Source organism: Macaca mulatta, chromosome 8 (assembly GCF_049350105.2).
Source record: "Macaca mulatta isolate MMU2019108-1 chromosome 8, T2T-MMU8v2.0, whole genome shotgun sequence".
In the NCBI taxonomy this organism is placed as follows: Eukaryota; Metazoa; Chordata; class Mammalia; order Primates; family Cercopithecidae; genus Macaca; species Macaca mulatta.
In genome coordinates, this window is record NC_133413.1 from 24,102,030 (window position 1) to 24,128,201 (window position 26,172).

The window sequence follows — 26,172 nt, forward strand, 5'->3', positions numbered from 1 at the left end:
TCACGAGGTCAGGAAATCGAGACCATCCTGGCCAACATGGTGAAACCCAATCTCTATTAAAAATACTAAAAATACAAAAAAATTAGCTGGGTGTGGTGGCACACGACTGTAGTCCCAGCTACTCGGGAGGTTGAGGCAGGAGAATCACTTGAACCCTGGAGGCGGAGGTTGCAGTGAGCTGAGATCACGCCACTACACTCTGTTTTTGAGACTCTGTCTCAAAAACCCAAAAACAAAAAAACGGGGGGTGGGGATGCGAAGGGACAGGGCTGCAGGTTGCTTACAATTACTTTGCTAAAGCCAAGCTACAGAATAACATCTGGATTCTGTAAATTCATGTATACCATGCTTGAGGACTCAATGCCCCATATTCCACGCGGTGCTGTAGAAGAAGTTCAGGTACTGCATGTCTCTTGATGATGATGGTGTTCACTAGGCCTCCGACCAGCTGTGTGACTTTGGGCAAGTTTCTTCACATCTCTGTGCCTCAGTTTCCTTATCTGTAAAATGGGGATAATCATATAAATCAGGTTGGTGTGAGGATTGAATGAGTTAGTATTTGTGGGTTTTTTTGGTTTTGTTTTTGAGATAGATGGAGTGTGTATCTGTGCCCAGGTTGAAGTGCAGTGGCACCATCTCAGCTCACTGCAACCTCTGCCTCCCAGGTTCGAGCGATTCTCCTGCCTCAGCGTTCCGAGTAGATGGGACTACAGGCGTCCACCATCACGCCCAGCTAATTTTTGTATTTTTAGCAGAGATGGGTTTTCTCCATGTTGGCCAGCCTGGTCTCGAACTCCTGACCTCAGGTGATTCGCCCACCTCAGCCTTCCAAAGTGCTGGGATTACATGCATTGGCCACTGTGCGTGGCCCGCAACGTTTTCTTTTTCTTTTCTTTTTTTTTTTTTTCTTTTGGAGATAGTCTCGCTCTGTCACCCAGGCTGGAGTGCCCGGGCGTAATCTTGGCTCACTGGAACCTCCGCCTCCCGGATTCAAGCGATTCTTCTGCCTCAGCCTCCGGAGTAGCTGGGATTACAGGCGTGTGCCACCACACTCGGCTAATTTTTGTATTTTTAGTAGAGACGGGGTTTCACCACATTGACCAGGCTGTTTTCAAACCCCTGACTTCAGGTGATCCACCCACCTTGGCCTCCCAAAATGCTGGGATTACAGGCGTGAGCCACCTTGCCCGGCCCGCAATGCTTTATTAAACTTTTTATTTTTAGCTATCCTGTTGAGGTTCTTCCAGATGAATTTTAGCCTCTGACCCAGAGGTATGATTTGATAGGCGTGGAGTTCTGGTTACTTCTTAAATGAAGAACTTCCTCAGGATATCTGAACAATTCTCTTGGGTGGAAGCCTCAAGGACCATGAAAACAAAACCAAATTCTATTCGGCCCCTAAAGTCCTCTTGCCTCCTGCGGTTACTATCAAAGAGCTATGGTCAAAATTCCAAGGGATAATTCAGGGTCTGATTCCACTATCTATCCCCAGACCGCCTATACATAAATCTATTATTATTGGAGATTTACCATTAATCCTATAACATTTTAGGAGCTGTCCAGTATAATTTTCTGAAAGCCCAATAAGGTAGCTGCACGTAGTTCCTGAACGCTTGAAACGTGAACAGAATTAATTTAAATTTACATAGCTACATCTGACTACTCATTGGTCACTGCAGTAATTGTTAAGACTGGTTTTGCTTGTAACTTGCATGTTTTATTGGACATCAGTTTCAATATTTTATTTGCATTGCTAAAAGTCAAAATCCTTTTGACTTTGCCAGTTACTCAGTGAGAGGACGGTTGGAGCCAGTTTCTGTTCTAGGCTTACAGTTTTAAGGGCAGATAAAGGTCAGTTTTTAACCTTGAGATGAACAGACTGTTAACCTTCTACGGACTTGCCCATGGGGTTCCACAGTGAGCCTGGGCCGGGGGAGGAAAAAAGGGGCTTCTAGCTGGGGAGTGATACACAGGGCACAGGAGGAGGTTCGGCCCTGGGGTCCCAGGAGCAGGGAGCTCCCCTCTCTTAGATGTGGAAAGTGAGGAAGGAGCAGGGCCTTGCTCAGAAACCGAGCTCCCCAATCCCCCACCGCCCTAGCTACTGGACTGGAACTAGGATGGACACGAATGTCCTTCTCACTGTACTGACTGCACTCAACACGCGGGAAAGATAAAGCGAGGGGATTTAAATGTGTGGGTTTGCTGAATGACCCACAAAAGCTGAAGGAGCGCGGCCGGACTTATCACACTACTTGAGACAAAGCGGGTGGGAGACCCAGAGGTGAGGAGGGAGGCCTGGGAGGTCAGGGGCTCTCTGCGAGGCGGTCCCAGGAGGCGGCGCAGAGCGGCCGCGAGGCCGCAGGGCCGGGTCGCAAAATGGCCGCGGCCGGGTGGGCCTCCCGCGCTGGCCACGCGGGCGGGTTTCAGGTGTTCCCGGCCTGGGCAGGGGCGGGCAGGAGAGAAGGGACCGGCTGCGAGGAGGGCTGGCTGAGGAGAAGCGAAAATGGGCTGTTAGGAAGAGGGACCCGGAGCCGGAGGAGCCGAGAAGAGCGCGTGCGCCGAGGCCTACGGCCTCCCGGGAAGGCGGAAGCGTGGGGAGGGCGGTGCTCTGGGCGGGAGGCCGGGCCGGGTCGGCTTGGACAGCGGGGCCGCGCGTGGGGCCTCGGCGCGCCGACGGCGGCGCGCGGGGCCGCTGGGAAGTTGTGAGAGCGGCGCGCGGGGGCGCGCTTGCGCGCACGAGGGCCCGGGCCGCGAGCAGCCGCGGCCGCCCCGGTCGCCACCCTTAGCAGCGGTCGCGGTCGCTGCCGAAGCTGTGTTCCCCGCCTTAGCCGCTGGCGCCTCCCAAGAGAGCGGCCGGTGGGCCCGCGTCCTGTCAGTGGCGTCGGAGGCCGGCGCTGCGGCGGCCGCGCCCTTCTGGTCCTCGGGCAGCGTTGAGGAGCCAGGGTCGGGCACGGCTGGCTGACGCCTCGGGGCAGCTGAGGCCGCCCGAGGAGAAGGCGGCGGCCGCGGCGGAGGCGCACGTCGGGCGGGCTCCTGGAGCCTGGAGGAGGCCGAGGGGACCATGTCCGGGAGGCGCTTCCACCTCTCCACCACCGACCGCGTCATCAAAGGTGCCTGGCGGGCCGGGCCTTCCTCGGGGACCCGCGGGAAACGGCCCTCGGCTGGGCGGCGGCTCGGGGCGGAGGGAGGCTGGGGCCGGGCTGCACCCACCCTAGGAGGGTTCGGAGGGGTGTAGACCGGGCCGGGCGGCAGCCTCCGAGAGCAGCCCCCCGGACCCGGCGTTTTCTGCTGCACCTGGTCAGGTGCCTGGCCGTCATTGCCAGGTTCCCTCCCGAAGGTTTCAGGGTGTAGTGGGGACTTCTCCCACCACCCCCAAAGGGCCCAGAACCCCGTCTTTTTTTGTCTTTAAGAAACGACTCTGGGGAAGCCATCAGGAGTGGTGTGGGCAGGGAATTGAGTCGACTCTTCCAAGTGAGATATTTAAGATGAGATATTTATTGACACCCACCCCCCACCCTTTTTTTTAGGACGTATACCATGTGCCTTTTGACCCACTTTCTCTAGATCATTGCAAGTCACTGCTATTACTGAAATAAACTTAGTATGGGGAAGTCAGATACATCCATTATATGATGTTTAAAATAAGTTTACGGAGCTCTTGGCATGGTAATGGTATTTTATTTTGCCTTTGGTTATGAAGACTTGGAGAATGATGTTTTCTGATTCGAATGTGTACCTGCATTAGATTTCTCTTGTTATAAGAACAAAATGTAAAGGGCTCCTTGCTTTCTAAATCTTGCAGGGTTTTAGGTTACAGTTGTTTCTGCCTTTAAACTAAGAACATGGATTAAACATAACCACTAATTTACGTGCTGCTTTTATTCAGCTGTAAGACTTAGGCACAACCCTTCTCTCTCAGATTAACAATCGGTTTGACAGCGCTATTTTGTAAGAGTAAGAAGAGAATAGACTTAGACCAACTATGTTAGTGGCGTCTGGATGCAGGGGTTAGCCTGACAGTGGGGAAAATTATTAAGATAATTTTCTTCTTTTTCATTTTGGTATTAGAGAAAGGCAACTAATATTGGTGACGGGAATACATTTTTAAAAAGTGAAACGCCTTATTGCATGTTCAGGGAGGGGGAAGAATTTTAGTGTATAACTTAGATTTTTTCCCCCATCTTCCCAAATCAGCCTCATAAATGTTAATTATCTATACTACATAATTATAATGGGATTTTTGAGATTTATCTACTTAGGATTTATCTACTGTCGTTAGAGATATAACTGAATTGTTCATCTAACTGACATCCCCTGAACAGCTAAATTATTTTGACCATGTAAATGTAAGTCTTCATATTAATAGTGTATAGCCTATAAGAAGTATAGGCTTCTCTTAAGAGTCAGAGTGTACTAACCATAACCTTTTTTGAGGAATCAAGGTCATCACTATGTACATTAATTTCTGTACTGTGCTGTTAATATGGCTGGTGCGTTCTGCTGTATAAAGGTGTTGGCAGTTTTGTCCTGTACTAAAATGACTCCTCACTGCTATACCAGTTCAGTGTTTTGTCTGCTTTTAGTTTCTCTCTCCAGTACTGTTTTCTGTCAAAATGTGCCCTTACTGCTTTCTGATCTGCTACGTCTAAGCTGAAGTAGGCAGGGAAACCAGATAAGCCAGAACTGTGGGTCAAGTCAGAATAAATAGGATCTTAGTGAAGCTTAGTGCAGCCCTCAGGAATCTCACAATCTAATCACCATTGCACCATGTAATTTCCACCATAACATGTCATAAGATCAAAAGAAAATTAAAAATTTAAATGACCCTTAAATATAGTAATAAATATAGTAAAATAAAATGTAATAAAATAAAACAGTTAAAATGCAGGGGTTGGGAGCAGGCATGGTGGCTCATGCCTGTAACTCCAGCACTTTGGGAGGCCCATACGGGCAGATCAGTGAGGTCAGGAGTTCGAAACCAGCCTGGCCAACATGGCGAAACTCCGTCTCTACTAAACATACAAAAATTAGGCATGGTGGCAGGCACCTGTAATCCCAGATGCTTGGGAGTCTGAGGCAACAGAATTGCTTGAACCCGGGAGGCGGAGGTTGCAGTGAGCCAAAATGGTGCTACTGCATTCCTGTCTGGGTGACAGAATGAGACTCTCTCTAAAAAAAAAAAAAAAAGGCCGGGCGCGGTGGCTCATGCCTGTAATCCCAGCACTTTGGGAGGCCGAGGCGAGCGGATCACGAGGTCAGGCGATCAAGACCATCCTGGCTAACACGGTGAAACCCAATCTCTACTGAAAATACAAAAAATTAGCCGGGCGTGGTGGTGGGCGCCTGTTGTCCCAGCTGTTTGGAAGGCTAAGGCAGGAGAATGGCGTGAACCCAGGAGGCGGAGCTTGCAGTGAGCCGAGATCGGGCCACTGCCCTCCAGCCTGGGCAACAGAGCGAGACTCTGTCTCAAAAAAAAAAAAAAAAAAAAGTAGGGGCTGGTTTATTGCTAGGCATGCTTATGGTTAAATAAACCCTGTCATCATATCCTGCAGGATGCAAATTTGTTCTTTACCAAAATTAATTAGCACATATTGTGTACTTTTTAAACAAATTTTTTTTTTTTTTTTTTTTTTTTGAGATAGAGTTTGGTTCTTGTTGCCCAGGCTGGAGTGCAATGGCACGATCTTGGCTCACTGCAACCTCCACTTTCCAGGTTTAAGCGATTCTTCTGCCTCAGCCTCCCGAGTAGCTGGGATTACAGGCATGCACCACCACACCCGACTCATTTTGTATTTCTTAGTAGAGATAGGGTTTCTCCGTGTTGGTCAGGCTGGTCTCAAACTCCCGACCTCAGGTAATCTGCCTGCCTCGGCCTCCCAAAGTGCTGGGATTATAGGTGTGAGCCACTGTACCCGGCCCTATTGTGTACTTTTAAGACTACTATTAAATAAATGAAATAGAAATAATTTCAGGTCCTTAGAATGTATGGATTTCTCTCCTATATAAAAACTTTAGTGTAAGAGCTTGACCACAGCATTTGTGGCTTCGTGGTGACTTATGTTGCTTTTTTCAGGGTTTTCCAGAGTTTGAAATAGTTGAAGAAAATGAGGTGTCACTGTGTGCATAGCTAAGGTCCATTGTATCGGATACTGAACCTTGGTCTGATGCTATCTTGTTTAGCCAGAGCTGTCTGCATTTATTCACAGCTTGAAAGCTTTTTCAGAGGTGATACCACACCCCAGTTATTTTTGGTTCTGTCATTTCCTGTTAACTTTAAAGTGTACCTAATTGTTCTGTTTGAGCAAAATTTGGAGAAGAGTGGGTATGTGGGAGTGGTTTATATTTTAGATGTCCTTTAAACAGCAGCTTTCTTAAATTGAAGGATGTGGCTGGGCGTGGTGGCTCACACCTATAATACCACCTACTTGGGATGCTGAGGCAGGAGCATTGCTTGAACCCGGGACGCGGAGGTTATAGTGAGCCAAGATCGTGCTACTGTACTCTAGCCTGGGCGACAAGAATGAAACTCAGTCTCAAACCAAAAAAAATATCATTTATAAAGTAGGGTTAATAATACCTTCCCTGTCAAGCCTGGGTCATGCAAGTGACATAAAGGATGTGAAAAGGTCAAGTTAAGGTAGTACTTTGAAACATGATAATAGGTTGGTAATAGATTGCTTACTACAGAAGTGGTTAGTAGAGGTATCATTAACGTTTGAAAATATCAGAATTAGAAAGTATATGAAATTATAAGCTACGAAACTGTTCCTAGTCAGGAGAATACCTGTTCTACAACATAACGGATATGTGGGTGAAATCTCATCGGTAACAATGTAAAGAGACCAGCACAGTTCTGTCTGGTACTTCCCAGGCAGCAGATTTCTTCTCTATCTGTTGAAGGTGTTTATTTTATGTTTAAATATTCTTATGATTTTACTCATTCATTAAATGTTTATTGAGTGCCATCTGCAATGTACCCTAGTAGGTTGCTCATTCATTTCTTCTTTGCTTTAAAAGTAGCATTTGTGGCCGGGCGTGGTGGCTCAAGCCTGTAATCCCAGCACTTTGGGAGGCCGAGACGGGTGGATCACGAGGTCAGGAGATCGAGACCATCCTGGCTAACACGGTGAAACCCCGTCTCTACTAAAAAATACAAAAAACTAGCCGGGTGAGTTGGCGGGCGCCTGTAGCCCCAGCTACTGGGGAGGCTGAGGCAGGAGAATGGCGTAAACCCGGGAGGCGGAGCTTGCAGCCACTGCACTCCAGCCCGGGCGACAGAGCGAGACTCCGTCTCAAAAAAAATAAATAAATAAAAATAAATAAAATAAAAGTAGCATTTCTGTGAGCCTCTAAAGCAGTATGTATGCACTGGGGCACCACTACTGGTATCTGAACCAGAGAACTAGGAACTCAAATGATTAAATTGTGATATTCTTTCTGCTTTATTTTTTTTTTTTCTTGTTTCCAAGTTTCTTTTCCTGTTTAAGGACATGTTTTTTCTTTGACAGTGATTTTTATAAAAGCAGTTTATTTCCCTGGAATGAATATTTTCAGAAGCAACAAGGAAATTTCAGTAGGAATTACATGACAAATACAGAGAATCCATTGTCTTATTTTGTTATTTGATGGCCAGATGGGGTTTAACAGAAAAGTCAGATTTCTTTTCAGTAAGGTGCTGATACATTTCTCCCTTTCTCTTACAATTTACATATATTGTGTATTTACAGAGTACTGTACCATTTTTACCACACATGGGAGGCTACTGTTTCTTTAATATCATGGCACTGAGAATATTGTGCTTATGGCTTTCTTAAAATATTTTAATATTAGTGTGGACAAAAATTGCTATTTCCACAAATATACCCTAAACCCGATTTTAGTCTCTGGTACCTATACTTCATTTCTTTCCACAGCTCTCGCCCCATTCTCCCTTTTTTATATCGATAATGGATTTACCAAGGGTTTAAAGTTTTTTCTCTTAAATATAAGCTTAATCCTGCTACTTATAGAATTTGAAAATCAGAGAGGTAAGAAAAGAAAGACTTCATATTCCTTCCCAGCAGAAATAACTGCTTTTAATACCTTTGTGTATTTCCATCTGCAGGTATATTTTGAATTCAAAGGAAAATGGATCACACCTATTAAAGCTTTTGTTATGCAAATATTTCATACTATTTTAACATAAATATTGTAATTTTACCTAAATATTTCCATAATGGTTTCAGTCAGCCTGGAAATGGTTTCAAAGTGCTTATATTAATATTTTGGTTCTTTATATTTTCAGTGGGGCACACATTAATCACTTGATACAATACCAACCTGGAAGAAACATTTTCAAGTATAAATTTTCAATGTGAATATGTTTTAAAGTTGATATCTCCTGGATTTGTCAACAGTATTTGTTTAATTTATGCTTCATTTACCATTGTAATTAACAAGCTGACAAACTTTTGAAACTTTCAAAATCAGTACTAATTGAGATTCATACATCTGAGTAGAAATCTGGAACCTCTGAAAGGGCATTTTAATATAAACGCTTAATTTTTATTTTTATTTTTTTGAGCAAGGATAAAGTATTCTTCCTTACCTACATGTTATTGGTTGTGATGAAAGCTTTATTTATGGTCTGACATTTGATAATTAAGCTTTCTCTCTTTTATTGCATTTTAAAATGGGATTAAAAATTTTTTTTGCCTTATGTAATTTTTAGCACATCATAACTTTTACTGAAGTATATACGGGAAAATGTACAAATTATAAATGTACAGCTTAGTGAGTTTTTACAAATTTAGCACCCATGTACCTATGTAACTGCTCAACCAAAATAAATAAATTACCAGAACCCCAGAAACAAGCATGAGTTCATGTTCAGTCACTGCTTTCCATCCCTAAATGGGCAACAGTGGGGAAAACATGACACTTGTAACCATTATTCTGGCTTCTAATATCATATTTGTAAAGTAACAAATATTTGTAAATCACATCTTACTGTAAAGTGAAAAACAAAAGGGATTCTTTGAGAGAAAAATGCCAAGGACTCATTACTTAAAGTGGAATAATTAATTAAAGACCTTTTCCTAAACATTTTTGGAAAAAGCTAATTTTTAGGACAGATATGGTGGCTCACGCCTATAATCCCAGCACTTTGGGAAACCAAAGTGAGTGGATCACCTGAGGTCAGGAGTTGGAGACCAGCCTGGCCAACATGGCGAAACCCAGTCTCTATTAAAAATACAAAAATTAGCTAGGCATGGTGGTGCACACCTGTAGTCCCAGCTACTCGGGAGGCTGAGGCAGGAGAATTGCTTGAATCCGGGAGGTGAAAGTTGTGGTAAGCCGAGATTGCGCCACTGCACTCCAGTCTGGGTGACAGAGCAGGTCTCAAAAAAAAAGGCTGATTTTTAGACATATGTCTATTAGAGACAAAATTATTCAGTTAATTCTGGGATTTGTAGTCATTTTGGAGCTTTGGCTGCTACTTAATTGCTAAATGACTAATGGGAATAAAGGGATGTCTTATAATCATTACCATCCTTGGGTGCAATCATTACTAGACTATAACGCTCCTTTATAGTTTTTTTTGGTGGGGGACAGGGTCTTGCTCTGTTGCCCAGGCTGGAGTACAGTGGCGCAATCACAGCTCACTGCAGCTTCAGCTTCCTGGGCTCAGGTGATCCACCTCAGCTTCCTGAGTAGTTGGAACCACAGGCATACACCACTGTGCCCAGCTAATTTTTTTTTTTTTTTTTTTTTGAGACAGAGTTTTGCTATGTCGCCCAGGCTGGAGTGCAGTGGCGCAATCTTGGCTCACCGCAAACTCTGCCTTCCGGGTTCACGCCATTCTCCTGCCTTAGCCTCCCGAGTAGCTGGGACTACAGGCATGAGCCACCGTGCCTGACCTAATTTTTGTATTTTTTATAGAGACGGAGTTTTGCCATGTTTTTGAGGCTGGTCTTGAACTCCTGGGCTCAAGTGATCCTCTTGCCTTGGTCTCCCAAAGTGCTGGGATTACAGGTGTGAGCCACTGCGCCCTGCCTTTTATAGTTTTAATGTTAAAATTTAGCAGCCTTTTAAATTTCAAAACTGAGACCTAAAACTTTCAACCTAACCTAAGTGGTATCTTTCTTAGTTATCTTTATATTCTATCTAGTTATCCAGATGAATGTAGAAAGAACTTTTAGTTCCCCATATTCAGTTTTGTTTTATCGGCACATTAGATTATCCTGAAGTCTTTTAGTTTCTTAAGTCTTCATTTGTTGTTAGAAGAGGGTTTAACTTGGTAACTAGGATCTTTAAATTGGGCACAGAAAGATATACTGGATGGCTGGACAAGACAATGTATTTCTTTGATTATCATGGTTAGATTTACTAATTGGTAACAGTTAATGAAGGTTTTTTTGCAGCGTCTAGACAATGTCAGCCCAAGAGACTGAAATTCTTTTTTTTTTTTTTTTTTTTGAGACGGAGTCTCGCTCTGTCGCCCAGGCTGGAGTGCAGTGGCGCGATCTCGGCTCACTGCAAGCTCCGCCTCCCGGGTTCACGCCATTCTCCTGCCTCAGCCTCCCGAGTAGCTGGGACTACAGGTGCCCACAACCGCGCCCGGCTAATTTTTTGTATTTTTAGTAGAGACGGGGTTTCACCGTGGTCTCGATCTCCTGACCTTGTGATCCGCCCGCCTCGGCCTCCCAAAGTGCTGGGATTACAGGCGTGAGCCACCGCGCCCGGCGAGACTGAAATTCTAAATGAACAAACACAGAAATATTTGAAGAATTCATTCAATAATTACCTATGTAACATTCTTGCTGAAAGTGTTTAGTTTAAGCTGAGCCTAGTTATAGTAGTCAGACAAATCCAGTTTGTGGGCCTTTCTTTTTTTTTTTTTTGAGACGAGTCTCGCTCTGTCCCCTAGGCTGGAGTGCAGTGTTGCGATCTCGGCTCACTGCAAGCTCCACCTCCCGGGTTCACGCCATTCTCCTGCCTCAGCCTCCTGAGTAGCTGGGACTACAGGCGCCCGCCACTGCACCCGGCTAATTTTTTTGTATTTTTAGTAGAGACGGGGTTTCACCGTGGTCTCGATCTCCTGACCTTGTGATCCGCCCGCCTCGGCCTCCCAAAGTGCTGGGATACAGGCGTGAGCCACTGCGGCCGTTTGTGGGGCTTTCTGTAGGACAGTTCGCCTGAACTCTAAAAATTTCAAAGTGATGAAAAACGAAACAAAACAAAAAGGGCAGGAAGACTATTCTAGATGAAAGAAGTTGAAAGAGAAATGACAGTGTCAAGCCTGGATTAAGAAAATAAAAACTGTAGAGAACATTTTGGGGATAACTGGGAAAATTTGAATATGTACGGAGTATATATTAGACGGTATTATATCATTGGTTTTTTTTTTTTTTTTTTTTTTTGAGATGGAGTTTCGCTGTTGTTGCCCAGGCTGGAGTACAATGGCATGATCTCAGCTCACTGCAACCTCTGCCTGCCGGATTCAAGAGATTCTCCTGCCTCAGCCTCCCGAGTAGCTGGGATTCCAGGCATGCACCACCATGCCTGGCTAATTTTGTATTTTTAGTAGAGACGAGGTTTCTCCATATTGGTCAGGCTGGTCTCGAACTCCTGACCTCAGGTGATCTGCCCGCCTCAGCCTCCCAAAGTACTGGGTTTACAGGTGTCAGCCACCGCGCCTGGCCTATATCATTGTTAAATGACTTGAATGTGACGATATGGTATTATGGTTATATAGGAAAATGGATCTTACTTTTAGGCAGTACCTGATGAAGTATTTATGTTGAAATATCGTGATGTTTGCAGTTTGCTTTTAAATTGTTTTAAAAAAATCATTTGTAGAGAAAAAAAGCAAAAGTGGCAAAACATTTACTATGGTGAATCTAGGTAAGAGCATATGTGTGTTCATTTTATGATTCTTTCACTTTTTAAATAGATTTCAGTTTTTCAAAATGTAAAGTTGGGGAGAGCCAGGCATGGTGGCTCTCACCTGTAGTCCCAGCTGCTTGGGAGGCTGAAGCGGGAGGATCACTTAAGCCCAGGAGTTCCAAGGCTTCAGTGAACTATGATTGCACCACTGTGCTTCATCTTGGGTGACAGAGCGAGCACCTATCTCTATTTAAAAAAGAAAAAAAAGTTAGAAAAAAAAGTACAATTAAGAAATGGCTCAGCTGGGTGCAGTGGTTCATGCCTGTAATCCCAGTACTTTGGGAGGCCAAGGCGGCTGGATCGCTTGAGCTCAGAAATTCGAGACTAGCCTGGCAACGTGGTGAAACCCCATGCCTACAAAAAATACAAAAAAGTAGCCGGGTGTAGTGGCCTGCACCTGTGAACCCAGCTACTCGGTAGGCTGAGGTGGGAGGATCACCTGAGCCAGGAGGCGGAGCAGTGGGCCAAGATAGCGCCACACTCCAGCCTGGGTGACTGAGACCCCATCTCAAAAAAAGAAAGAAATGCTTTAAAACAGCTACAGCTAGGTTTAGGAAAGGCTGTCATCATATTTGAGGATTCAGTAGTGTCTTAATGGGGGAAAGCTGAAAAGAACAAAACGAGCCTTAAAGAATATTATAGCTGACATGAAGTGGAGGCAACTTGTTTAGCATAAACAGTAGTTGTTTCAGCTACATGATGGGGTTTGGAAAAACATACAGAAGTCAGTATGGGGAAAGAAAAGGTACTTAACTAAGGAGTAGAGAGAAGATGGGCAAACTAGAAGCGCCAGAGAATTGAAAGACGTAAAATGAAGAAAAGGAAGAAGAGGAATAGTTGAAAACTGCAGTTGACATCAATTTCATTAAGGGGACAGCAACACTATTTTGTTTTTTTTTTTTTTTTTTTTTTTTTTTGAGACGGAGTCTCACGCTGTTGCCCAGGCTGGAGTGCAGTGGCGCGATCTCGGCTCACTGCAAGCTCCGCCTCCCGGGTTCCCGCCATTCTCCTGCCTCAGCCTCCTGAGTAGCTGGGACTACAGGCGCCCGCCACCGCGCCCGGCTAATTTTTTGTATTTTTAGTAGAGACGGGGTTTCACTGTGGTCTCGATCTCCTGACCTTGTGATCCGCCCGCCTCGGCCTCCCAAAGTGCTGGGATTACAGGCTTGAGCCACCGCGCCCGGCCAAGCAACACTATTTTGATAACTATTTTTTTTATTGAGACAAAGTCTTGCTGTTGCCCAGGCTGGAATGCAGTGGCGCAGTCTCGGCTCACTGCAACTTCTGCCTCCCGGGTTCAAGCGATTATCCTGCCTCAGCATCCTGAGTAGCTGGGATTACAGGTGTGCGTCACCACGCCTGGCTAATTTTTTTTTTGTTGTATTTTTAGTAGAGATGGGGTTTAGTAGAGACCATGTTGGCCAGGCTGGTCTCAAACTCCTGACTTCAGGTGATGCGCTCTCCTTGGCCTCCCAAAGTGCTGGGATTACAAGCCTGAGCCACTGTGTCCGTCCCCCAGCCTACTTTAATACTACAGGTTGAGTGTTCCTAATCCAAAATCTGAAATTCTCCAAAATCTGGAGCTCTTTTGAGTGCCAGATGACAACACCCACAAGTGGATACTTTCTTTCCTGACCTCATGTGATGGGTTGTAATCAAAACCTGGGGCCATAACCGAAAGTCTTTTCAGTGTCCCCGAGGAAAAAAGACCCTCCCAGCCCCCTTCGGTTGTGATATATCTTTTCCATGCACAGCATAATGATGATGTCCAGGCAACCACAGATTGACCACATAGGTGGCTGGGATAGTGACACATTTGCTTTCTGATCATTCAGTGTACACAAATTGGTTTTGTGCACAAAATTATTAAAAATATTTATAAAATTACCTTCATATTCGGTGTATATGAAACATAAATGAATTTTGTGTTTAGACTTGCGTTCCATTCCCAAAACATCTCATTATGTATATGCAAATATTCCTAAATCTGAAACAATCTGAAATCTGAAATGCTTGTGGTCCTAAGTCCTTTGAATAAGAGGTCATACTTGTCCCTAGAATGTTTTATATCTGTGAATGGGCTCTTTGCTTCTGTGCATATTTTTTTTTTTTTTTTTTAATTTTTAGAGATAAGGTCTCACTCTGTTGTCCAGGCTGGAGTGCGGTAATGCGATCAATGCTCACTGTGGCCTCAAACTCCTGGCCTCAATTGATTGTCCTGCCTCATCCCTCCAAGTAGCTGGGACTACAGGCGTGTGCTGCCATGTCTGGCTAAATGTTTTATTTTTATTACTTTTAAGTTGTAGTGACAGGGTCTTGCTATGTTGCCCAGCCTGGCCTCAAACTCCTGGCCTCAAGTGTTCCTCGTGCCTCCCAAAGAGGTGGGATTACAGGCATGAGCCACTGTGCCTGGCCCTGCATAGCATCTTGTCCCTCAACTTGACCAGCTCCTGTTTATCTTTCAAGATTTAGCCAAGGGGACTTCTGAGAAGCTTTTTCTCCTCTGCTAAGAAGCTGTGGAGACTTTGAGAACATGGGCTTCAGTCAGACATACCTGCATTCAAATTCTGGTTGTTGTTTTGTTTTGTTTTGTTTTGTTTTGTTTTTCCAAGGAGATGGGGTCTTGCTCTATTAGCCAAGGTGAAGTGCAGTGGCACGATCATAGCTCACTGAAGCCTCAAACTTCCAGGCTCAAGTGATCCTCTTGCCTCATCCTCATGCCTGGGACTACAGGCGTGTGTCACCATGCCCAGCTCAGATTCTTTTAGTGATGCGTGACTTTGGATAAATCACTTACCCTTATTTTACCTGCATTTCTTTATCTGTAGAAGAGGGATAATGAAACTGGCAGTGGCAATCACATAGTGAGTGCTCCGTATGTGTTATGTTAGGTGCTGCTGCTGCCATCACTATCATCATTATCATCATCGTCATCATCATAAGAGTTGCTGTCTCCTACGAGCTCCCATAAACAATCTCATTGCTTTGCAAATCGCTTTAAATGTTTTCTTGTCCTTTCTTCACAATAACTGCTCTGTTTAAGGGCAACCACTGTGTATCCTTAATGCTGAATGCAGTGCCTAACACATGCTTAGGTGCTTAGTAAATAAGTATGTGCAAGCATAAGAAGCTTATTTTATGGATGACAGTGTAAGAAAGAGTACAGACTCAGCTGATAACCAGCCGTGTGGCCTTTGAGCTTTGTTATTTATTTTCCTTGCCACAGGTGTGAAATGGGAGATAGTGCCTACCTCAGAATTTAAAGATTACATCTCATGTTGTATGTAAAGTGCTTAGCCTAGTGCCCATAGTGGGTGGTTAATAAATGTTAGCTATTATTTTAAAAATAAATCAATCTTGGATCTTGGCAAGATTTGACAGCAGATCTATTTTACTTTAAATGACATGTGAAATGAATATTTAAGAGTATTGTATTTTATATAGTCACACTTACATAGTTGCTTAGTGATTCAGAGTTCTGAGAAATGCATCCTTAGGCGATTTCATCATTATGCAAACATCATACAGTGTACAATTAGCCCTTAGTATACGTGAGAGCTTAGTTCCAGGACCCCCACATACACCAAAATCCCTGAATACTCAAGTCTAGAAGTTGACCCTGTGGAACCTGAGTATTCAAAAAGTTGGCCCTCTGTATTTGCAGAATTGGGTTTTGCATCCTGTGTTTGGTTGAAAACAAATCTGCATATAAGTGAACCAGTGCGGTTCAAACCCATGTTGTTCTAGTTAACCATACTTACACAAACCTAGATGTTATATGTATCTGCAAACCTAGATGTTACACAGCTGTATGGCATAGCCTGTTGTTCCTAAGCTACAAACCTGTGCAGCATGTTACTGTACTGAATACTGTAGGCAACTGTAACACAACAGTAAGTCTTTGGGTATCTAAACATATCTAAACCTAGAAAAGGTACAGTAAAAATACAGTATTAAAGATAAAAAATGGTCCACCTGTAGAGGGCACTTAACATGAATAGGGCTCGCAGGACTGGAAAATTGCTCGGGGTGAGTCAGGGAGTGTGTGGTGAGTGAAAGTGAAGGCCTAGGACATTACTGTACAGTATTGTAGGCTTTATAAACACTGCACACTTTAGGCTATGCTAAATTTATAAAATACCTTTCTTCAATAGTAAATTAGCCTTAGCTTACTGTAACTTTTACTTTATAAACTTAAAAAATTTTAAACTTTTTAACTCTTTCGTAATCATACTTAGCGTAAAACACAAACACATATAGCTGTACATACTTTCTTTCATATCCTTATTCTTATAAGCTTTTACTGTTTCTTATTTTTTAAAACTCTTTTGTTAAAAATGAACACACTGACCAGGCGCGGTGGCTCACGCCTGTAATCCCAGTACTTTGGGAGGCTGAGGCGGAGGATCACGAGGTCAGGAGATCAAGACCATCCTGGCTAACACGGTGAAACCCCATATCTACTAAAAATACAAAAAAAATTAGCCGGGCATGGCGGTGTGTGCCTGTAGTCCCAGCTGCTGGGGAGGCTGAGGCAGCAGAATGGTGTGAACCCGGGGGGCGGAGCTTGCAGTGAGCCGACATCGCCACTGCACTCCAGCCTGGGTGACAGAGCCAGACTCCGTCTCAAAAAAAATAAATAAATAAATAAAAAATGAACACACACCACACACATTAGCTGAGGCCTCCAGAGAGTCAGGATTATCAATGTCAATGTCACTGTCCTCTACCTCCACCTCCTGTCGCACTGGAAGGTCTTCAGAGGAATTAACAGGCATGGGGCTGTCATCTATGACAACAGTGCCTTCTCATGGAATACCTCCTGAAGGACCTGTCTGGGGCTGTTTTACAGTTACCTTTTTGTGTTTTTTTTGTTTTTTTTTTTTTGTTTTTTGAGTAAGTAGAAGAAGTATACTCTAAAATAATGATAAAAAGGGTGGTATAGTAAATGTATAAGCCACTAACTCATTTGTTGCAGTAGGTTTGTTTACACCAGCAATACCACAAATGTGAGTAGTAGTAGTGCCTTATACCGTGATGTTAAGACAGGCGAAAACATCACTAGGTGACAGAAATTTTTCAGCTCCATTATAATCTTACAGGATCTCTGTCATATATATGGTCTTGTAGGCTGAAATATTGCTATGTGGCACATGACTGTTTTTTAACTTTAGTGTCTTAGATATTGAAAGGATTTAAACCTAAATTGCTTAAGAAGAAAAATGGTGAAATTTTCCTTTTCCCTAGTATAGATAGAATTTTGGAAGTGATATATTCATAAATATTTGATGAGTTCCTATTACATGCGGCACATTTCTGGTTATGCTTAGAAGGTTAAATACTGCTTGAAAAGTACTCATGCAGTGTAGCATGTAATAGCCTCTCAAAAATGTTACAGAAATTTAGAACAATGTAGTGACCTATGACTAATCCCACTGCAAAAGGAGCAGATGACTAAATTGTAGACAATACCTGGTGTGAAATGTTTGTTCCTTTGATCTGTAAATCGATAATCCTTTAATGTTTAATCTGACTGTGACTAATGGCCTGAAGAGGTAAGACTTCTTCTGTGTTTTTATGTGTGTGCCTACACATGTTTTTTTCTTGTGACCTAAGGCTTTGTTGAAGTTTAAAATAGAGTGATTTTAATGAATGGCTGGAGTAATAAAGATAATTGGTGGGTTTCTCCATGGAAGCAAGTTGTATATTTTTAACTATTTTGCACTGCTTTATGAAAAACATATGCCACTTATAGAAGTTATTGTTTCTGTTGACTATCACTGCTAGGGATTATTACTTAGTTGGTTCCAGGAGGCCCAGTTCTTAGCTAATACTTTGGAAGTGAATTCTGTGACTATCAAAGACCAGAAGGAATAATCTCAAAGAACCTGATCAGATCATGTAACTAAAATCACTTGTTCTAGTGAGGAACAGTTGAAAAGGCAACATAAGACTTTTGGTAATAATATTTAATGTAACTTATTTAGCAGTATTTAATTTGTTCATGATTGGCAAAGCAGGTGAGTAGATTAGGAAATGAGTCTGAAAAAGTAGGGCAGGCCTGCTGGCTTAAAATAGGAATGAAAGCAGTGAACAGAGATAGCTGTTTAGGCAAATCCTAGTGTCCCATGAGGATAAGACTACCACAATAATCTAAAAATAATAGCTTATAGGCCAATAACTTTTAAGGTTTATGTTCCTACTTACCGCAGGTCATCACCTATGTGGCTGTTTCTCATTTATGGAGATCTACATCTCCATAAGATTTTACTTGTGTTTACCTGAAAATACATATTGTTTATGTAGTCGGTGTATATTGTAGCATACAGGGTCTGACCTTGAAAAGGCTGCAGAATTTCTTGAGTGTACTTTAGGAACTTAGTTTTTCAAAATTTATTTAATTTTTATTTTGGTAATTATAGATTCACAGGAGGTTGTAAATAAAGAAATGTAAAGGGAAGTCCCATACACCTCTCCCCTAACTCCCTTCCCTCTCTTTGCGGTGTCAGTATCTCACACCACCACAGTACTATACCAAAACCAGGAAATGGACATTGGTACAGTCCATAGAGCTTGTTCAGATTTCACCAGTTATATGTGCATTTCTGTCTGTATATGTGTGTTTAACTTTATGCAATTTCACATGTAGATAGCATAATTGCCAGCACAATAAGGGTACTCAACAGTACAGTAACCACAAGATTTAGTTACTTCCCCTGAATAGCTACACCAGTCCCCTTTCTCCACCGGAAACTCAGTTTTATAGTTTGGCTATTGTTTTTAATCGTGCAAACCTGATTTGATTAAGGTTTTTGCTTCTGATTTGGAAGCCTTGTTAAATAATTTTTAATGAAATACAGGTAGTCTGAAAGCAACTGACACATGGTAAAAAGCTAGATTTAGGAACACTGAAAGACTTCTTGGATGCATAGGCTTAGAATGATTCTCAGCTATGATTTATTTCCTTCCTCCCTCCCTCCCTCCCTCCCTCCCTCCCTCCTTCCCTCCCTCCCTCCCTCCCTCCCTCCTTCCCTCCCTCCTTCCCTATTCTCCCTCAGTATTCTGTAATATTGAAATATTTCATTTAAAATATACAATATATTATGTATATACCTGAAATTTTCTCCTTTCTTCCTTTTAATATACTTTCTATTTATCTTGATACCGAGAGTGCTGCTATAGCAAACACCTATTTATTTATTTATTTATTTATTTTTAAGAATTAAAAAAAAAAATTCAGTGGATCTCGGCTCACTGCAACCTCCACCTCCTGGGTTCAAGCAGTTCTCCTGCCTCAGCCCCTGTAGTAGCTGGGACTATAGGTGCGTACCACCATGTCCGACTAATTTTTGTGTTTTTTAGTAGAGATAGGGTTTCACTATGCTGGCCAGGGTGCTGCTCCGGGCCTCAAGTGATCCACCTGCCTCAGCCTCCCAAAGTTCTGGGATTACAGGCATGAGCCACTGCACCCGGCCCAGGTCTCAACTTTCTCATACCCTTAATTGAGTTCTGTAGACATCTTTGATTTCCCCCTTTATAATCTTCCGTACTTACAGTCTGAACCATGCAATGTACTGCTTAACTATTCTGTGTTTATATCTTGTTTTACGTGAATTCTACTCAACTAGAGCATATGATTCTTCAAGGTAGAATAAATGTGTTAAACTTGTATATTTCGGCCAAGCGCAGTGGCTCATGCCTGTAATCCCAGCACTTTGGGAGGCCGAGGCGGGCGGATCACCTGAGGTCAGGAGTTGGAGATCAGCCTGGGCAACACGGTGAAACCCCGTCTCTACTAAAAATACAAAATTAGCCAGGCATGGTGGCACATGCCTGTAATCCCAGCTGCTTGGGAGGCTGAGGCAGGAGAATCACTTGAACCTGGGAGGTGGAGGATGCGGTAAGCCGAGATCGTGCCATTGCACTCCAGCCTGGGCAACAAGAATAAATCTCCATCTCACCAAAAAAACAAAAAAAAAAACCAAAAAAAAACTTGTATATTTTACACATTACCCATACAATGTGAGCAGGTAGTGGGTACCAGATAAACATTTAGTTATTTAACTAGAATGTAATTACTGCCCTTGTATTTTTCCCTAGCACTTTCAAATGTTACTCAAAGAATCCTTCTAGCTCTTTGATACAAATTTTAGAACTTCACTATTAATAAATTTCAGCTGGGCTGGGTGGATCACCTGAGGTTAGGAGTTTGAGATCAGCCTGACCAACATGGTGAAACCCCTATCTCTACTAAGAATACGAAAATTAGCTGTGCGTGGTGGTTCTCAACTGTAATCCCAGCTACTTGGGAGGCTGAAACAGGAGAATTGCTTGAACCCGGGAGGCAGAGGTTGCAGTGAGCCAAGATCACGCCACTGCATTCCAGCCTGGGCAACAGAGCGAGACACCGTTTCAAAAAATAAATAAATAAATAAAAAACATACATATATCACTAATATCTAGGAAGGCTACCTATAGAAACTTAGATATATTCAGTTACTGATTGTTTTGTTTTTCAGTTGGTAATGTACACCCTTTCAGTGTTTGAAAGGATGACACTGGATAATTACATTTGAATTGTACACCTCCCCAACTGGTGTTGGAGAAACCAGAGGAGTTGATGATTTTATACATAGTTTTTCCTACCTCTTATTATTGAGAAAAGAGTGTTAATTGTGGTCAGTGAATTTCTTCAAAGTTTGCTGCTTTTAAATCAAATTAAGGAAGTCAGCAACCATAAGTAGAATTATATGTGGTGAAGAAGAGTTAGTAGCACATGTCATTATATGTTTTACATATCGAAGTTGACACCAGAAAGATACATTTGTAATTTTTTTTTTTTTTTCTCTGAGACACAGTCTAGCACTGTTGCCCAGGCTGGAGTATAGTGGTGCAGTCGTAGAGCTCACTGCAGCCTGGAACTCCTGGGCTCAAGTGATCTTTCCGTCTCCACCTTCACCTCCCAAGTAGCTGGAATTACAGGCACATGCCACTGTGTCCAGACCACTTTAGTGATTTATTTTTTTTTAAATCTCTATTCTCTTTTTAATATAGAGCTGCAAATTTCTTTTCTTTAGTGCAATCCATGTGTGAAATATGTGTTATTAGTTGTTACTAACAATATTTGAAGTCCTGAAGTTTTTGAATGATTTTGTACGTAAGATTAAAGTGGATTCATGGTTTCCACTAATAACCACTTCATTATTATCACTTTGTTATGTGTGTGTGTGTTTAAAGAGATAAACTTACAGGTAGTTTATCTAGAATTGTGTAAAATCCTTTCATTTTCATGAGAGAGTATCTTGCATGTGAATATTGTCATGTGTTATGCCTACATTGTTGGTTAGTTAGACTTAAATTTTAGTGGCCTCTCAGAGATTATTTTCATTCTAGTTCATGTCACATTACTTTGATATATGTATTAAGGAGAAGTACAAGAGATTGTTTAATGCATTTGTCTGAATGTTTGTGACACCCCAGAATTTGTATGTTGAAATCCTAATCCCCAACGTAATGGTATTAGGAGGTACAGTTTTGGGGAGGTGATGTTTTTATAAATTTCTAAAAGAAAATATAGGAAAAATCTTTGTGATTTTGGGGTAGACTATTTTCTTAGATAGGTCATCGAAGGCATGAACCGTAAACGCTGATAATTGGAGTTTTAAAAAATTAAAATCTTTTGTTCTTCTAAAGATGTTTAAGAAAATGAAAGAGCAAGCCACAGAATGGGAGAAAATATCTATACTACATTAGTGGAGTTTACTACTAAATTAAGAAAACATTAGAAGATTATCTATATAGTATAACTGATTATAAAATAATGTGTTTACATATTTAAAATACTAAGATATACATTGGTATCTTAACATTAGTTGTCTTTGGCTGGTGAGATTCTAAGAGTTTTGTTTTTGTGGTGGTTATTGTTTTTTGTTTTGTGCTCTTTATCTTTTAAAAAACTCTTTTGCCTCAAGGATGTAGTATCTTTGATTTAGAAAAATCTTTAAATAAAGATAGGATAGTTTGAAAGATTAGCAGAATGTTTACAACCAATACTTGATACTACATGGATAATACTTTGTTATTCTATTTTTGTAAATTCTGTGCTTGAAAATTTCAAAGAATTTTTTGTGTGTGAGTGTGTGTTTTGAGGTGGAATCTCACTATGTTGCCCAGGCTGGTCTCAAACTCCTGGCCTCAAGTGATCTTCCCACCTTGGCCCCCCGAAGCATTGAGATTACAAGCATGAGCCACTACTCCCAGGCAGAAACTTTTGAAACTTTAAAAAATAGCATGAAAACTTTTATTTTAGTCCAGGTGCAATGGCTCACATCTGTAAACCTGGCACTTTGGGAGGCTGAGGTGGGAGAATTGCTTGAAGCCAGGAGTTTGAGACCAGCCTGGGCAACATGGTGACACTCTGTCTCTACAGAAAATTTAAAAATTAGTCAGGTGTCATGGTGCATGTCTGTAGTCCCAGCTACTCTGGAAGCTGAGGTGAGAGGATTGCTTGAGGAGTTCGAGGCTACCATGAGGCATGATCAAGCCACTGCACTCCATCCAGCCTGAGTGACAGAGTGAGAGACCCTGTCTTTAAAAATAAAAAAAGAAAATCTTTACTTTGTTTATTTATTTTTTGAGACAGAGTCTCTCTCAGTTGCCTAGGCTGGAGTATAGTGGCGTGATCTGGGCTCACTGCAACCTCCGCCTACCGGATTCAAGTGATTCTCCTGCTTTAGCCTCCCGAGTAGCTGGAACTATAGGCATCTGCTACCAAGCCTGGCTAAGTTTTATATTTTTAATAGAAACGGGATTTCACCATATTGGCCAGGCTGGTCTGGAACTCCTGACCTTGTGATCCTCCCACCTTGGCCTCTCAAAGTGCTGGGATTACAGGTGTGAGCCACCATGCCCAGCTGAAAATCTTTTATTTACAGCACTTTATGAGCCATATTTAGCAAACATAGTTCCACATATGTAGTTTATTTTTAATGATAGGGGGTTTTTAAACTTGAGTTTTAGTATAAATACACAGTATAATAAAAGTTTGTTTACATTAGATATGAAGCTAATTATCACCCCTAACTGCTGGCTGGTTTTCTAGAATTGTAGAAGCAGGTGGTGAATTTTCCTGTCTGCTGATATCCAAAACACTCTGATTCCTGGGTGTTCCAGCAATATTGGATGTTGGTAATACTACTGTTGGTCGATTAATTTATGATAGTATTATATTCATCTCTAAAGTCTAATTCTATTTATTTTTTGAGTAAATAGTACAGTAACATGGCATAACATTTTAAAAGGTATGTGGTAAAAAGTCTTCCTATCCCTAACTGTCAGCCGCCAGTTCCCTGCCATGGGACTGTTAAATCTCACCACCAAAGACCACCAAGAAAACATCTGTAGTCAAAAATAAGTTACGCTGATACAGCTTGCTGCAGGAAGGAGTAACATACATCAGAAGAGCTGTGGGACCTCTCAAAAGGATGGAGTTAGGAAAGAGGATATACAGGGTTTTAGGAGCTTTTAGTCACAGAGTGATGTTAGGATGAAGTTAGTAGTCTGGGCAGGGATTGGCTAGCATATGTAATTTGAGTGAGTTGCTGGAACAGTCAGTAGTTTTGCCTCTAGGACACACAAGTCCCTGAGGATTTACTGTTAGATCAGTTTGTGGTACTAGAACATATGGGTCTGGGTGAGCTGATATTAATGAAGGTTTGAGGCTGGGCACAGTGGCTCACACCTCTAATCTCAGCACATTGGGAGGCTAGGACAGGAGGATCGCTTGAGGCCAGGAGTTTGAGACTAGCCTGTTCAACTTAGTGAGACCTCAGTCTTAAAAAAAAATTTTTTTAATTAAAATTAACTGGGTGTGGTGGCACATACCTGTAGTCTTAGCTACTTGGGAGGGTGAGGGGAGGATCACTTGAGCCCAAGAGTTGGAGGCTGCAGTGAGCTACGAACATGCCACTGCACCCCAGTCTGGGTGACATAGGGAGACCCTGTCTCTTAAAAAGAAAAAAAAAGGTTTGAGTTTAGATGGCCTGTGATGCACAGTACATTGTTGTTTGGTTTGGTTCAGTTTATCTGTTTTGCAAGTACTAGTGCTTTTCTGCGTATCTGCGAGCAATTTGTAGTGTAATTGCAGTTTGGTTTCCATTTTTAATCTCTGTTTCTGATCATTCATCAGCTAAACTGGAACATTTACCTTTTAGGGAAGGTGATCAATCAGGATTTCAAACTGTTGTTTGATGGGTTGTGAATGTTTATGAAGCTTTGATGGTAGACATTTTGGCCTCTACAGGCACCAGGCCATTTTGTTCTTTTTCTTTTTTTCTTTTCTTTTTTTTTTGAGAGTCTTGTTCTGTCGCCCAGGCTGGAATGCAGTGGCACGATCTCTGCTTACTGCCAAGCTCCACCTCCCGGGTTCACGCCATTCTCCTGCCTCAGCCTCCCGAGTAGCTGGGACTACAGGCACCTGCTACCTCGCCTGGCTAATTTTTTGTGTTTTTAGTAGAGACGGGGTTTCACCGTGTTAGCCAGGATGGCTTCAATGTTCTTTTTTTTTTTTTTTTTTTTTTTTGAGACAGAGTCTCGCTCTGTAGCCCAGGCTGGAGTGCAGTGGCCGGATCTCAGCTCACTGCAAGCTCCGCCTCCCGGGTTCACGCCATTCTCCAGCCTCAGCCTCCCGGGTAGCTGGGACTACAGGCGCCCGCCACCTCGCCCGGCTATTTTTTGTATTTCTTAGTAGAGACGGGGTTTCACCGTGTTAGCCAGGATGGTCTCGATCTCCTGACCTCGTGATCCGCCCATCTCGGCCTCCCAAAGTGCTGGGATTACAGGCTTGAGCCACCGCGCCCGGCCTCAATGTTCTTTTTCTTAGATGATAATTTGTTGAATCAGCTGGTGTGACAGTGGCTGCACAGCAGCATTTAAGACTCTAAAGATAACACACTTGGCATCTGCAACACACTGAAACTCAGACAATTATTATTCAAGTTTAAAATAATGCCCCATATATCCCATAATCTATTTGGATTTTCTTTTGGGCAACCAAATTTTTTTTTCCCTTTAATTTGGATATGGGTCATTCACCTTTGCAACTGTCCTATATTTGGTTTATATTTTGCCAAGGATAAGGGTCTTGATAGTACTAACAGTAAGGAAAAGTTATCTGTTAACAGCCTAAAATCTTACAACAGTGGAGAGAGAAGAAAATGCCAAGAGAATAAAGGAAAAAATCATGCAAGTCTGTAGTCATCAGTGGCTTCTGGCATCTGGGAGGTTGTGTTCTGATTATCTTGGACATAAATAGTCTATTCATATTATCTTCTGCTTCTGGACCACAACAGTTCTGGAAATCCTGACTCAGCCACTGTTTGTCCATGGCAATGATGTCGGCAGTATGTGTCATTAATTTATTCTCTCTAGTGTCAGTAATGGGTGCATGATACAAACATTTACAAAAGTTCTTTTGATAAATCTTCCACAGGGCTCAATTCCTATCTTTAGCTTATAGCCAGGAACTTTAGATGAATGTAAGGAAGAAGCGGAAACCACCTGTGGATCATGGGACTGTAGGCTTTAGTTGGTTTATTATATTAACCAGCATTATCAGAATGGAAGGGAGTGGAATATTCTGTTGCAGAAAGTACATAATGAGTTTTATGAGTAGTTAGTCACTGATTATCGTAGAAGTAAGAATATCTCACAAACAGGGAGGACATTGAGTCTCTAGGACTTTCTTTCATTTAGCCTATAAGGTATATTATGAGTTTCACCAATCCAAGTTTACTGAAACCAAGTTTACTGAATCCTTTTTTAGATAGCTATTGTGGCAGTCTTTGTACTTGAATGTATATTTTCTTTTTTTTTTGAGACGGAATTTTGTTCTTGTTGCCCAGGCTGGAGTGCAATGGCGTGATCTCGGCTCACCACAACCTCCACCTCCTGGATTCAAGCAATTCTCCTGCCTCAGCCTCCCAAGTAGCTGGGATTACAGGTGTCCACCACCACACCCAACTAATTTTTTGGTTTTTCAGTAGAGATGGGGTTTCACCATGTTGATCAGGCTGGTCTTGAACTCCTGACCTCAGATCCGCCCACCTCAGTCTCCTAATATTTTTTTTAAACTGAAAGATATTTAAATGTTGAAGTATATTTCTTTTTAACACATGTTATTATACATGATTAAATTAGGAAGGCTTAACTTTCCTTATGATTTGTGAGGTTTTTTTTCCCTTTTAA

At 42.4% G+C, this 26,172-nt stretch overlaps 1 protein-coding gene across 8 annotated transcripts in view; it reads left to right on the forward strand.

The window, feature by feature from the left end:
* Positions 1-2,729: 2,729 nt before the first annotated feature.
* The window catches only part of PPP3CC (protein phosphatase 3 catalytic subunit gamma), a 102,244-nt gene continuing 78,801 nt past the window's right edge, over positions 2,730-26,172 (forward strand). For all 8 annotated transcript variants that reach the window (XM_077943181.1, XM_015144949.3, XM_015144950.3 and 5 more), the window contains exon 1: positions 2,730-3,110. In XM_077943181.1, the coding sequence (XP_077799307.1) occupies positions 3,062-3,110 (49 nt within the window). In that variant the 5' untranslated portion in view covers positions 2,730-3,061. The remainder of the gene's footprint in view (positions 3,111-26,172) is intronic.